This window comes from Paramisgurnus dabryanus, chromosome 5, assembly GCF_030506205.2.
Source record: "Paramisgurnus dabryanus chromosome 5, PD_genome_1.1, whole genome shotgun sequence".
NCBI lineage: Eukaryota > Metazoa > Chordata > Actinopteri > Cypriniformes > Cobitidae > Paramisgurnus > Paramisgurnus dabryanus.
In genome coordinates, this window is record NC_133341.1 from 39,980,548 (window position 1) to 39,996,163 (window position 15,616).

The 15,616-nt window shown below is 38.7% G+C and overlaps 1 protein-coding gene across 4 annotated transcripts in view; it reads left to right on the plus strand.

Moving 5' to 3' along the window:
- Positions 1-262: 262 nt before the first annotated feature.
- The window catches only part of arhgef12b (Rho guanine nucleotide exchange factor (GEF) 12b), a 76,588-nt gene continuing 61,234 nt past the window's right edge, over positions 263-15,616 (plus strand). For all 4 annotated transcript variants that reach the window (XM_073814756.1, XM_065284115.1, XM_073814757.1 and 1 more), the window contains exon 1: positions 263-1,686. In XM_073814756.1, the coding sequence (XP_073670857.1) occupies positions 1,655-1,686 (32 nt within the window). In that variant the 5' untranslated portion in view covers positions 263-1,654. The remainder of the gene's footprint in view (positions 1,687-15,616) is intronic.

The window sequence follows — 15,616 nt, forward strand, 5'->3', positions numbered from 1 at the left end:
ACTAAATTGTGGTTAATGTATTTATTTGGAGTATTTTGGTAATTTACACCACCCAACTCATTATTTAAAGTAATCCTCCTTTATAACACATCAACACCACGTATTAGATTTTGTTTTCTATTTCAGATACTAATAAATCTGTCATTTACTTTTACTTAATAAAATTGTACAAAACTGACACCGATTAGTAAGCAGTGCACTAATACTACAGAGACCTATAACCTGCGGACGGATATACACCAAAAAGTGGTGAAGCGTCGCAGGCGGGCGTAGGGATCCGGGATGTGATTTTACCGAAAGTCAGGAATTATCAGGTTTTTTTGTGATCTTTTTTAATCGCTTTTAAACATTCCCAACGTGTGAAACTGACACGCGTGACAACATATACGTGTGTTTCTTTCTTTGCGTTCTTAGCGAGACTTATTTTATATCGTTTTGATTTCGGCGAAAAAGCGAGCCTAAAAACTACTGAATTTCGGAAAACATGGAGACAAGAAGGGAAGGACCCGACTAAACCAAAGTTTCCAAACAAACGTTTCCAGACAAGAGGGGAATCGTTCGCTGGAGGAAAAGTTGTGTTGCACAAGTTAGGCTACTTTCATTTGTTGCTGCTTGAAAACGACGCTTTCTTCCAAACAGAATTCCTGAATTGGGAACCACCGCTTGTTGTCCTCCCCAAACATCAAAGGATTTAAAAGTTCGGAAGATTTTGGAGTAGAAATGTGGCGTTTTTGTAAGTTGGACTAGGTGAAGGAATTACGATGAAAGACTGGATCATGTGAACGTTTTGATCATTCCGTGGATTGAATTTTCACTGCTTCCCACAGATTGAATTGGCCAGGATAACGTTGCATTCTTTTGGAGAAAAACTCCATTCAGCGTGTAGGGGGCCTAAAGGAGATATATATTCATGAATATATATTTAGTTTACTGACTTATTTGTTACTATACCATTGCTGTTACTGGTTTTCTGTACGTTTTTTACAGTACTGAACATTCCGCGTATGGATCAAGCTTAGTTTAGGAATGCCCGAATTGGAAGTGTTTCAGTGGGGGAATGATAACGTTAGACAACCGTCGGAACGTACAAAGTAAAATATCCGCGGTATGAACAATGAGCATTTGGACTATCGTGAAATGCAACCGGATAATTTGTTTCATACCCAAAGCAGCATATGAATAAATTACTGCTTCGCTGGATTTAATTTCACCTCTGGTTGGATTTACAGAGCGACCAGACGGAGGCAAGGTGAAGCCTGTCGGTATGTGTGTGGTGGGATTTTGGCTGGGAAAATGATGAAGGGTCTTACTAAAGAGTTACTTTGAATTGATCATCTATGTGCAATACGGTCGAGTGTGAAAGACGACTGAATGTTTGTTTGCATTTAGCATCGATCGCATTCCCCCGGACTACAAAAACCAAGACGGGCAACCCAAGGAAATATAAAACATAAACTTGTGTGTTTCTATCTTCATCTTGTCATTTACGAGGATAGGACATTCCTGTAAACATAAAGACGAACTATCAAGGGTTGGAAGTGCTACGCGGTTGTTGTCGTTTTTATGATTTTTTTTCTTTGAAACACAAAGGTGTTTTACCACGATAAAATGCTATTTGGATAAGAGCTGAAGAAAATCAAGAAAGGAAAGCCCAATGAGCGGCACACAGTCCACGCTTGCTGAGAGGTAAATTCTATCATATTTTACACTTATGTTTATATGATACTGTTTCGAGTGAGGTGCCTCGTGGACTTTATGACACCGTTTGTCAACACTGAGGTAAAACTAAGTTATATGTGAGAATATAAAACATACATCAATTCACTGACAGTACCACGGTATAAATATGTTATTGATATGACCTAGAAGTACAGTGAGTGCTGCATAACGATTAATCGCAACTAATCGTTTTCAGAATAAAAGTTTTTGTTTACATCATATATGTGTGTGTACTGGGTATTCCATACATACATACATACATACATACATACATATATATTATGTATATATAAACACACACAAGTATGTATAACTTTTTTTTTTGTCCATGTCATGGGATATCAGGGATTTTGTTTGTCGCCTTAAATTGTAGTTTATATCTATTGAAATGTAACCTGCTTGTTAAATGAATATTCCACTTTCAAAAAAAACCTGATATTTTACTCACCCCCATGTCATCCAAGTTGTTTGTCTTTTTCTGTTTAGTCGATAAGAAATTAAGTTTTTTGAGGAAAACATTCCAGGATTTTTCTCAATTTAATGGACGTTATTGGACAACAACAGTTTTTCAGTGCTGTTTATATAAATTATATACGAACAGGGTTTCCGCAGGGCAGGGAATTTCTGGAATATCATGGTCTATTCCAAACACTGAAAGTCAGGGATTTTTTTGTGCATGTCATGGGATATCAGGGATTTTGTTTGTCGCCTAAAATTTTAGTTTTGTATTTATCAAAATGTAACCCGCTTGTTAAATGAATATTCCACTTTTCCTTAAAAAATCCTAATAATTTACTCTCCCCCATGTCATCCAAGTTGTTTATGTCTTTTTTTGTTTAATTGAGAAGAGTTTTTTGAGTAAAAACATTCCAGGATTTTTCTCAATTTAATGGATTTAATTGGACCCCAACAGTTTTTCAGTGGTGTTAAAAATTGCAGTTTCAACGCAGCTTCAAATGGTTATAAACGATAATTTTTTGGCAAGAAAAAAACCCCACAACTTCTCGTCTTGCTCCAGTCGTGTGATGACCCAGCGCGACCTTATGTATTACCTAAGCATGTTGAAAGGTCACGTGTCACATGTAAAACGCACGTTTGCGGACCATATTAAACAATAAACTGACACAAAGACACATACAACAACATCAAAATGGTCCTCTTTTTCCACACTTGTAAACACTGCGGTCGTAGTTTTGCATACGTCATGCATGACCTTTTGACGTGCTTATATATTACGTAAGGTCACACTGGTGCAAGAAGAGAAGTTGTGGTTTAAAAGTGCATATTTTGTATTTTTCTTGATGAAAATGACCCTAATGCCTCGTTTGGGATCGTTTAGAGCACCTTTGAAGCTGCATCGAAAACTGTTAAATGTTGAGGTCCAATAAAGTCTTAGTCTCAATATTTTCCTCAAAAAACTTATTTCTTCTCAGCTGAACAAAGAAAAACATAAACATTTTGGATGACATGGGGGTGAGTAAATTATCAGGATTTTTAAATGTCATTTTTTCATATTCCTTTAAGTTTTGACGTAAGGAATACCATTTCTTGGGCCAAGCCTCCACTGATTTGAAGTGAGACTGCAATCTAAACAGCCGTTTATTTGTTTATTCATTTCACGCATTTAAGCTTAATTTTCTAAAAAAAAAATTGTACTGTGTACACTACATTATCAGGCTCACCTCATAGGTCAGAAAATTCAGCTTTTTTAGTTCGTGAATGTCAGAAAATTTGACATTTGGCTTAGAGTTGGAACCCTGTATAAATATAAAAATGTTTACACATGTAAATATTTTTTAAATGTGTGTGTATTTATATATACATAATTATTATACACAGTACACACACACACACACACACACACACATATATGATGAAAACAAAAGCTTTTATTCTGCAAATTATTAGTTGCGATTTATCGTTATGCAGCCTGCGGGTTATGTAAGTACCATAGTATTCAAGTATAATAATTATCATTCAATACTACATTGAAAGATAAAGCCTATATATGTATGGTTATTATTCAATACCAAAACCAAACCTCATGTATAGAGTATAGATTATGGTGTATGTCAAGTTATGTTGTCACCATTGAATATTGGATTAGGTTTGTTTTTATCGTCTGTTTTGCTTGTCTCTATAAGTATGAGTGTATTCACTTTCTACCATCCAGTACAGTCTCACAAATTTGTGGATTAAAAGAGGAACTGATTGGTGACTTGATGACCTGGCAGCACAAATATTTATAAAAGAGAGACATGTTAGCTGGACAGTGTTACTTGTGTTTAGTTTGTGCTTTTTGTTTGTTTGTCGTGGTGCACAGTTTGAGACAGGAAGTCCTTTAGACGTGTGGCCGGTATGTCACTCGGGAGCTTGCTGTGTTCTTAAGAGCACAGCTGGCCTGGACCCAGCGGGCCGAATCTGACCCTATTGTGGTTTTACACCTCTTGAATTGTTACCTGTAATATTCTAGCATCCACACGTTTCAAAGAACAAAACACGGAAGCATGCTGGGTCAGTTTGAAAAAGACACTTCTGTGTTTTTACTTACCCCTTAATCTTATTACATCATTCTTTGTGAGATGCATATGTAGCAACCAGCAGAGGTTAAAAGAATAGTTAACCCAGATATGAAAATGATCTAGCAATTAACTCAACCTCAAGCCATCCGAATGATACATTTCTTCAGTTAAACACAAACAAATCTTGTTTGTCTTGTTATTATCTTACTGTAACTATATGGGAGACAATATGCCAATACTCCAAAAAGCACTAATGTTCATCATTAAAGTAGGGCTGCAAAACGATTAATCATGACTAATCGATTAAAATGCAGAATAAAATAGTTTGTTTACATCATATCTCAGGCCTGAGTCTTGATTGGTTGGTAATTTTCATAACCAGAGAGACGGGTCACCTTTACAGGCATGTATAGGTCACCTGCTCTCAGTTCAACACCTATATGTGAAACATACATCCAAGTTATTTGGAAAACAAGTGTTAGATTAGTGTTAAATGCGTATTCTTTGTTTAGAGAGATCTGATGGTGACTAGGTATTGCAAATGTGTGCTTGATTTCCTTCCTCATTTGGCCAGTTCAGGCTTGTGAGTTTTGACTTGGGGGTTCAGAGGCCATGTCGCATGTTTGGGGCCCTATGATTTCCGTGATGCTGAAAACGCGAGTGGAATCCATAAAACGAAATTTACTGCACAATGTGATACAATATTATTAATATTCGCATAGTGCGAGTACCCCCAAATATTTTTTAAATTGAGCTGAATGTGTTGTTATTCGGGTAACTGACTGTTAGGAATGACTATGGATGCCTAAGTAGTAAGTACTGGAACAGTAGTAATCACAAAAACAAAATAACTATACACAAACATCATAAAGTCATGTCTTATGGTGCATTCACACCAGCCGCGGTAGAGGCGGCAAAAAGTTGGACGCTTGAACATTTTGAGTTTACTCGCTTCATTCGCGTGTGAAGTTCTAGTCATTCGAGACATTAACGCGAAAATTTGCGTCATGGGAGGGGCTTCTGCTACCTCGCTGAGACTCCGCTCACTTCCTGTAATCCCGTCTCTACTACAGCAAGGTCATGATTGGTTAACCCGGCGTGGAAATCCGCGAAATGTTCAGATTTTTTAACTTGCACGTTTTTCGCAGCAACGCTCAATTCACGCGAAATGCACCATTCACGCGTTCTGCGCCATTCGCTGCCATTCTTTGCATTGACTTAACATGTAAATCCCTCGCGCTTGCCGCCTCTACCGCGTCTAGTGTGAACCCTGCATTACAGGGCAATTTGCTCAGTCTCTTTATCTTGATAATTTTTACCATGTCAGTAACTGTTTACGTTAACATTAGATTTACAGTAAACTGTCTATGCACATCCCTACTCTCGCAAAATTGGAAAAGAATCACTAGCCACTTGAGTAGTGTTATACATTTGTTCTGCACAGCTTTTTAAAACTGCATTTTAGCCGGTTATGCATCATGGCGTAATGTCATGACCTGTATTGTATTTATTATTTAATTTGTATTATTAGAAAACATATATACATGAATCCTCTAAACCTCGTGCTGTTCATTTCAGTCTTGATTCACAGAGATTGTGGAAAATATATGTGCACTGACTGAACATTTGCTGAAGGCTGTACTATACAGCTTACTCTGTCACTGCATTTAGCTGATCTGTGGTCTTTTTTTTGTAACCCGGGGCCCTCTTTGGAAGTGGTGACATCATTAATAAACAATGTCTATCATCTCTGCCAGGCCGGGCCATAAGCTCTTCCTGACATAGCTGCCGGACACCAGCAGCACATGATGGGAAAGCATGCAGTTGCTTTATTACTTTATGTGTGGCATGGCCATTCTGCATTTTCAGCATTTCACTTAGAGAAAAATTGTCATGAAACATTTGTATACGACAAAGTCGGATTGTGGAGCTATCATACAATACAAACCTGCCAAAAATGTTTAAAGTCGCCATGAAACGGAAGTAGCGATTGCCTTATTTTCCCCGTGGTGACGTATATCCGAATGAAACGGCTTTTGAGATGAAATAAGGCAGGGCTGGATTTGAATTTGTCCATCGAGATCTGATTGGATCGTTTGAAGTTGGGTCGTGTTGCTAATTGCTAATCACTGCGATCTTCTCCCGGACCCCGCCCACCTGCCATACTTTTGACCGGAAGTGAAGAGAGATCGTTTTGAGGAGGGGAGGAGATTTGCATTTTTGATTAAAGATTATGAGCACACACAAATTTTTAAAAAATAATGAAGCTCACAGATAAGTCATTTGTTAATAATACCACACTATTAAAAATACATATATAGTTTTTCATTTCAATTTCATTGCGACTTTAAAAGCACATTTGCAATAAGCCTGCCATCAAAATACATGTTGTCATTACAGGCTTAAAAGCAATTTTTTTTTCACTTGCAAAACCAGCATTGGATAATTATGCATCTAAGTCTGATCTGGCCTGGCAATTGATATAAAGGTGAAATGTTTTTATCGTGTTTTAGGTGCAAAATATTTGCTCACATATATTTTATACTTTAGTTTAAATGAAATGTAACAAACATAACAAAGTACTTAACAATGAAAACATATGTTGTAGACATACACGTGCTGTGTAAAGTGTAATCCAATGAATGAATGACTTTTTTATTGAATATACAAATGAATCGTAAACAAACTTACTGACTAGTTGTTCAGATGACAAGATGTGGTTATATATAATAAAAGTCTTAGTTTTGTTGTAATACTGTTAAAATATTACTGAAAATAGTATTGAGTTTGTTTAGGGTTTCTGTTCATAACTTATTAAAGGATCAAATACTTGGTGCCAGAATTAAATGTATGTTTTTGTTCCTATTCCAAAGTCTTGTGCAATATAATGGACTTTATGTCTAATAAAACGTCTACTGTTAATTATGTTCAAAGTACTGTAAACAATGCAGCACACTAGGGCTGCACGATTTTTGCTAAAATGTGAATCACGGTTTTTCCCCATAGGAAATGAGATCATGATTTTCTCACACGATTCTCTTTTATTTTTCAACAAAAACATTTTTTGCACTCAAGTAAAAAATGTGCTACACAGTTAAATGTGCTTCAGTTATAATAAAGTGTCTTTTAAAATCTCTCTTCCTTATTTTAGATCCCTTAAGATGAGAAATTTAAAATTAGTTCACTGTTAAACATAAACAATGTTGACACATTAATAAATAAAAAGAATTAGAATCAATAGCACATGTGCTTTTGTACACTCAAACTGGCCAACCTTAAAACTTTAAAAACGCAAAACCTTTAAAACACTAAACAATTCACATTTTGAGGCATCAGGGAGAAACGCAGGCATGTTACAATGTTCCCCTCGTGCTAAAAACCCTTTCTGATGGGGAACTTGTGGCGGGGATAGAGGCCGTTTCTCAATCTGAAAGCTGCAGCCTCTGGAGGTTGCATTTTTAAGCTGCATACGTCATCAAGAAGGTCTAATTTCAAAATATTAACAATTATAAATTTGACTATTATTCTTAGTTTTATTTGTATAATTGTAAATTGATGTAATATGCTAATGCCTTGCAAATGTAACGCTCAGTTAACTTAAATAAACCAGGCTTAATGATGTATGAAGCCTGCATATCCAACCACCGGATGTTGCAGCGTTCGGATTGAGAAACGGAGGTATTTTCTTGCCTTTTTTCGGAAGCAATTTTGCATCGTCACTCCGAAATGGCATTCGCTTTAACTCCCTTTTGTGTGACAATTGCAACTCCAAATCCACCAAGTAAACCAACTGTGTGGTAAGTGAGGAAGAGAGAAACGATTGGGTCTGATTAGTGAATGAATAGGGTTTGGTCCTATACTTTGTAATGCTGCGTTTCCACCAGCCGCAGTAGAGGCTGCAAAAATGGGCTATTGGCGCGTAGTTGGACGCTTGAACATTTGAGTTCACTCGCGCGTGATATTCTAATCATTCGAGAAATTCACGCGAAAATTTGGGTAATGGGAGGGGCTTCTGAGACTCCGGCACTCCGCTCGCTTCCTGAATTCACGCCACTACTACAGCAAGGTCCTGATTGGTTAACACGGTGCGGAAATCCGCCAAAGTTCAGATTTTTCAACTCGCACGTTTCCCACGGCAATGCTCAATTCGCGCCGCGCTTACCGCGTGTACCGCGCCACAGGATGTATAATCGAATCTTTGCATTGACTTTACATGTAAATCGCCTGCTCTTGCCGCCTCTACCGCGGCTGGTGTAAACGCAGCATAAATGTGAGCAAGTTTGACTGATAAAGCATGTTTGCCAAGTAGTCTAAAATATCTCTGGCATTTGTCACTTTTTTGGAAAGAATCACTGTCCTCACAAACAACCTGAATTTAATTTAGCATTTTAGCCCTTCACTGTCTTGATCTTTATCAGATAATAAGTAGTGTTTGTAACTAAAACATTTTAGAGAGACAAGTGGAGGGACACCCCACTGAGATCTGACTTTTACAGTATTCAGATCTTTGGCACATGACGCAGTATTATGGAAAAGATACTATCAGGAACATCTTGCTACGATGACAGGTGCTCATTCCACTGTCTGATGCACATCTTGTAGTTCAACCTTAGACTTTTGATCTTAAGATAACAGTTGTCAGTTGTCTTTGCCTGAAAAAAATTAAGAATTTAAAGCTCTGTTTTGTCATCAGTAGTCTTGTAGTGCAGTAGTAGAGATGCATTGACTTAGGATGGGTGTTTCCCAGCTAGGTTGATGTTGTTGGTATAAGGCAGGCTGTTCTCTGTTTGGTCAGCTGACAGTCAGCAGCCCTAGTCAGCATTTTATGTGCCACTTTCATTAGCTAAGCTGGAAATGCACGCACATTGAGAGATGCTTGAAAAACACATAGCCTATTTCTCCTATAAATAATGTCATAGTAAGGACCTCTTTAGATACCATGAGACAATCTTTTGGATTGCTCTGGGCAGTTATTTATTATTTGATTTAAGCTATTTTAGGTATTGGTGATTTCTTGATAGAAAAATGTTATTACCTCATTGGTAAATTAACCAGACACTACATTTGATAGTGCTATGCAGGGTTTCCCGCTGAAAATATTCGAAGGTTAGGCGGGTGGATGTGGCCAGGGCGTGGCAATCAATGGGGCGGGGCGTACTCTTCATGATGAAAACAAAAAATATTTTTATTTAAAACACTCAAATTAAACTTAATTTTGAAGAAAATATGACAGAAAATGAACACATACTAGATTATTAATGAATTAAATGTTTTTAACAGATAACGAAAATAGCTTTGTGATGAAATGAAACTACAGGGTTGCTTTAAAAACACACGTTTTATCAACTGGCTGTTCTCCAGACAGTTGACGGACCATTTCGGCAGTGTGGCGCCCGCTCGCGGTGTCAACTGCGTCGGCGCTATTCTCCGAGTTGCACTTTTCTGGACGACCTATTTAAGGCGGTAGGGTTTCCCGCAGCACTTTGCAGTTCTGGCGGGCCGCCTAAGCTGGGAAACCCTACCGCATTAAATAGGTCTACTTAAATACCGCCTGACTATTATAACAATTCAGTGGGACAAGTGTATTTTGACTGGGATTGGCTCGGATAGTGGGCGGGGCTTTATCAATGTGACCTCACATTGATAAGAGAATCAAAACGGCACGTTTACTGAGACTGCTTTCCAAACACCTTGAAAAAGTGGATATTGCATAATAGGTGCCCTTTAAAAACTATTGAGGTATGCAGATTGCGATATGCACATTTGCAATATGGCTTGGTTTTTATATACAGTGTTGTGCAGCTCTAAACTGTATACTGCAGAAATATTAATACTATTGTAGTTTGCTGTTCCAAACTTAGCATTTAGTTTTTTTATGGGAGATGGCACTGAAGTTTAGTGATTTAGCACTGATTTAAGGTCAGATAGTAAGTGATCTGTAAACGTAGTCCTGTATTCATAGACGTTTTAGCAACAGTCACTGGTGTCAAAGGAAAAGAAATATGTGAACGTTTCATTGTTAGTTTTGCCTTTGTCAAAGGTTAGTCATCTGATTTAATGGAAGACACCTCTTTGTATATCTGACATGTCCTAACTTGCTAAACTGATAGTAGTTTGTCCTAATCATGAGCCACAACCTAGTAGCAAGAGACTGAATTATTCACAAATGATATGTACAACAAATGTGTTTAAAAAAAAATAAAAGCATGGTTCAATTGAAATGGAAAGTTGGCCTGTTTTATCTGCAGAAAGGATACAGGACAAATAAATCAAGCTAAATGGAGTCTCTCACTTTCTGGTTACGATGAATCAAAGGACAGAATCATAGGGGGAGGGCAGGGGACGGAGCTTACAGCCACCAGGAAGTGTCATGGTTTTACCAGTAGTGGTAATTTAAAATAGGCTAAATTATATGCTGAGTATTTTATGTGATTGGGACTGAGCATAACAGTGCTTATGATTTATCCCATTAACTTGTCTTACATGCTTATCATTGGTAGCAAATGTGCACGCGCTATGTGCATGTGCGCATTAATGCAATATAGGCTTATATATAATGCATACATATATTTTAAAAGTAAAAATGTTAACAAGGATCAGATAGGGATGCACAATAATTGGCATACGATATCATGCGCATCTCGTCAATAAAGCCAGTTCCTTGATTAGTAGTAAATCTTCATCACCTGCTTTCAAATGCAGCGGCATTTACTACACAAAGCCGTAGTTCACTGACACGCTGAGCCATAACGCATACATATCGCAGGCGATACGTCCGCCATAAATAGGCTTTGTGTAGTAAATGCCGCTTTACTGACGAGATGCGCAATGACAATCACATACGAATTATTGCACATCCCTAGGATCAGATGTAGGTTTCTTAACAAAGTGCGTGTTCATAGGTGCCGATTTCTTTTTTGCCGGTGGTTACTCATCACAACATCAAGCATGCAATCTTAGGTTACTTAGCAATGCCCAATCGCCCAAACGCTTTCAAAAGGAGAAAAGTGCGCTTTCCATGTGGTTTTGCACAAAAAACGTTAAGCAAATGTGAAGCACTTGAAACAACAAACGGTTCAAGTGAGGAACATCATTGGAGTTATAATGTTCCAAAATAACATCGTACAAGTTGTGGAAAAACTTTTTTGGTTTGTTTTCAAGTCCTTTCTTTGCTTTAGGAGTCATTTTGAATCAGAAAAAATTGAATTATTTATTATTTAAAATGTATTTGAAAGATTAACACCCTATAGTTCTTTTAGTTTGGAAAGGCCTATTTACTGCAGTAACTAAAAGAACTATAGGATGTTAATCTTTCAAATGGCTTTGCTGCCTACAGTTCCCACAGGAAGTGTGGCTTTGGGAGAGAGAGAGAGCGAGAATGAGTGAGAGACAGGGACGGGGTTAAAGACCCGTGTTGAAAAAGTAGGAAGTGGCTGTGGGAGCCAGTCTGCTTTTGGAGGCTGAAGTTATTGGAGCCAGAACAGCACACAGTGTCCTCGTGCTACACACACGTGATGAGCCCTTTGACTCTCCCAGCTGCGTCACCTTGGAAACTGCAAGTAATGCCACTGCAGCTTTCCCATCCTTCCCTGCCAGAAGAGTAGTTAGGAATGAAATGGACATCCTTAGATCAAACCTCAGGACACGATGACTGCCGAAACTACGGCTCACCAAACAGCTGACACGCTTCAGTGTCCAGTATGAGGTGCTTTTTGTCTATTGCTGATCTGGAAACAGTTACTCTTAATTATTGTGTGAGTGGTTAATGTAGTGGCGAACACACCAAAGCTTTTTAACGTGGCTGAAAACGCCCGTTGGACGTCGACTGCCGGCTTTATTTCAGCCAAATGCCAGCTTTCTTCAACCGAGTGCTTTGGTTGGTGTGATACTTCTGCTTTGTTCGTTGTATGATGCGCTGGTTGGTTGTTGTGATATTTGTCCTGCCCCTTCTCCACTGTGATTGGATGGCCGTGTGAGAACTGACATATTTGACGAGCTGAGATTTTCGCCCATAGTTGAATAAATTTCAACTCTCTGTGCTCAGCGCCAAAGTTACTTTTAAAAGTAATGCATTACAATATAAAGTTACTCCCCAAAAAAGTAACTAATTGCGTTACTTAGTTACTTTTCATGGAAAGTAATGCTTACGTTACTTTAAATTTACTTTAGCGTTACTTTTTCTTACTTGGCTGAGGCTTGATCTCTTTCAGGCCTTGCAGGTGTTTTTTATGATCACAAAAATGTCAAGCTCTGGCCTGCCATCTCTGTTCACGCTCAGGTGCACAGAGTGCGTAATCCTACGTTAATGTGTTCAGTTTAATTCATTACATTATTTTATTTTAAAATTTTATTAACTAACTGAAAAGTAACTCAAATATTAATGTGTACTTTTTATAAAGTAATGCGTTACTTTACTCGTTACTTCAGAAAAGTAATATTATTACGTAATGCGCATTGCTTGTTATGCGTTACCCCTACACTGCTCACACTAAGCGCAGAAAAACCGCCGTATGCCGGCTTTTAGGGGGTGTGCACACCAAAGCTTTAAACGTGGCTGAAAATGCCTGGAGGACGTCGAATGCCAGCTGTTTCTTCAGCTCAGCGCTTTGTTTGCTGTGATGCTTCTGCTTTGTTTATCAGTCATTGTACGATGCTCCTGTTTGGTTATTGTGATATTTGTCCCTCCCCTCCACCACTATGATTGGATGCCCGAGTGAGAACTGACATTGACGAGCTGAGCTTTTCACTCAAAGTTGAATATTTTTCAACTCTCTGTGCTGAGCGACGAAAAAACAGCTGAGCGTCGGCTTTCAGCGCGGAAAAAATGCCATCTGCTGGCTTTTTTGAAAAAGACAGAGCTTCCATTGGAAACAGTTGAAAACGTACGACAGCCACAGACATAAAAGCTGTCGCATGCACTATGGTTTTTCTGATAGACGATAGTCTATACCATAAGGCAGGACAAACCTCATGACATTGCTGAGAAGTTAATCTTTGCGATGCTTAAATTGTGTCTCAATGTAACATTGCATAAGACAAAATACATACATACAGACAAACGACCACAGGCAGAAAATATATTTTAGTGACTGAGGGCGATCGGGCCAGTGACGATACTGTTAACTGGCCCCGAGCGTCTCTCACGGGCCATTGGGCAGTCCTTTATTTTGAGTCCTGATGTGAAATTGCCAAGACACACATTCCTGCAGTCCAACCCCAAAATTGTTGATGTACCCATTGATGATTGTTGATGTAGGTTACATTCTTTCCAGTTGACTTCCTAGCAGGCTTTGTGGTATTTAAAGCACAGCAGAAGTCACCGAACTTCCTTACAGTGCTGCCAACCCTGTCTAAATGGACCTCCGTTTGTACCTGCTGGAAAATCTGATCATCCTTAGCCATGTAGAACCAGAGGGTGAACTGAAAAGGGTACGGTGACAGGACAACCAGGGTTCCCAGGAATGCCATGATCAGTGTTCAGTGTTACCAGTCTCTAGTTGTTAACAATGGGTTGGTCTTTTTTTTGGGCATAATTTAGGACCCAACCTGTGTTATTCAGAGCACGAGGGATTTTTTTCAGTAACTGTCAGTAATACTACTCATAAATATAAGATTAAACATTACAGGGCGGTTTCCCGGACAGGGCTTAGCCTGGTCCCAGACTAAAATGCATGTTTGAGCTGCTTTCATTTGATAACACCTTGCACTGACACATTTTAACATATTACCATTGTTTTGCCACACCAGTATTTTGTAAAAACTGCTTAAATGGCCTAAAATAACTAAGGCCTGGTCCTGGATTAATCTAAACCATGTCTGGGACACCGCCCCAACAGCTTCTACACTTGTTTTAACATCCAGATTAATTCAGTTTCAGTGACATCACAATCTGTTTTTGATTTGGAAGTTATGAGTAAACTGAGTCTGATCACTCACATTATTTATGTGAAAAAGAAATGTTTTTAATTTCTCAAAAACATTTTATTGAACAGAGATGGGAAAAATATAGTTGCTCTAGGTTTTATTTCAGGTGATGTACGTCTTTTGGCTCATTGCATCATAGTTTCCAGTGTAGAACTTGATTATAATGAGAGTGATTTAGTTTCGGTGTACAGTCTAGGTTTTTTGCATCAGTCTAGCCAGACTGAGTCACTTTTGAGAACAACATCCCACCACCAGCCATTAGTGGTTTTTAGTCTGATATCCATAGGTTTCAGAAACTGTAAGAGAGACAGTCCAGAAGCACCTTTTCAGTGGAAAATGGTCACATGTCCTACAAACATCTGGGGAAGACCTCTTTAACTCCACCTGGAACTCTGCTGTGATGGGCAACTTTAAACTAGGATGTCAAGGTTGCTAAAGCCAAAAAAGTAAGTTGTGACAGTTGTGGAGAGTGCTGGGTAGGATTGGCTGCTATGTTCTGTAGTTGAAAGAGCAGAAAGAGGCAAAAGCATTTGGCACCGTAAGGTCTCAGGGAGAGAGACACCATAGGTGGATTGGTGGTGGACTGGATGATCAAACGTAGTGCTGGGCGATAGTGTAAATAATCGTTATCGAATTATTTAATTTTCCGCGATAAAACGGTGATGGACTTGAATAAGTGACCGTTTTTGTTGGCTGCACTTTCAGATGTCGCACATGGTCTTTGTTTACAATCACACCTGTTGAGCCCTTTTCACACAGAGATTATGGAAATACACAGAACATTTCCGGGATTGTTTGATTTTGGTTCCTTCACACTGCCAATGATTTTCCGGAATCTGTGTGTGCGTTCACACACATGCCGTAAAGATCCCGTAAAGACACGTGACTTTTGCTGTGTTCCAGGTAGGGTCTTGAGCCCGTGAATTACGACTTCAAAACCACGACTCTATGCGTTCCAGGCAGCCTGTAACCCGTGTTTTTACAACCTTCTACCTGTGAAAGTGCACTGGAACGGCAGTCAAACCCGTGACTTCCCACCCGTGAACTCGTACTAGATCGATGTACCCCCAGTTCAGAGTCGTGGTTTTCAAGTCATGATTTACGGGTTACAGGTTGCCTGGAACGCAGCATTATTTTAACTCCTGCAACTTTGTGTGCATCTTTGTTTATTATGAGATTATAAGGAGCGTGTGACGTGCTGTTCTATTATGCTGGTAGATGCATTTTTTTCAGCTTCAGCGCAGACAGTAATGAGCTCCTGGATCGCTGTTCCTTTTTATGACAGAACATGTAATTTATTAATTTAATTTTGATAAATCAAAATAAAAATATACAAATCCAAATACAATATACGCGCATTAGTAAGACCTTACGGCAGATCACGTTGGCAAAAACACGAAATGAACCGCGTTTTCAAAAGATATCGCGGGCAAACACAGACATTTGCATCC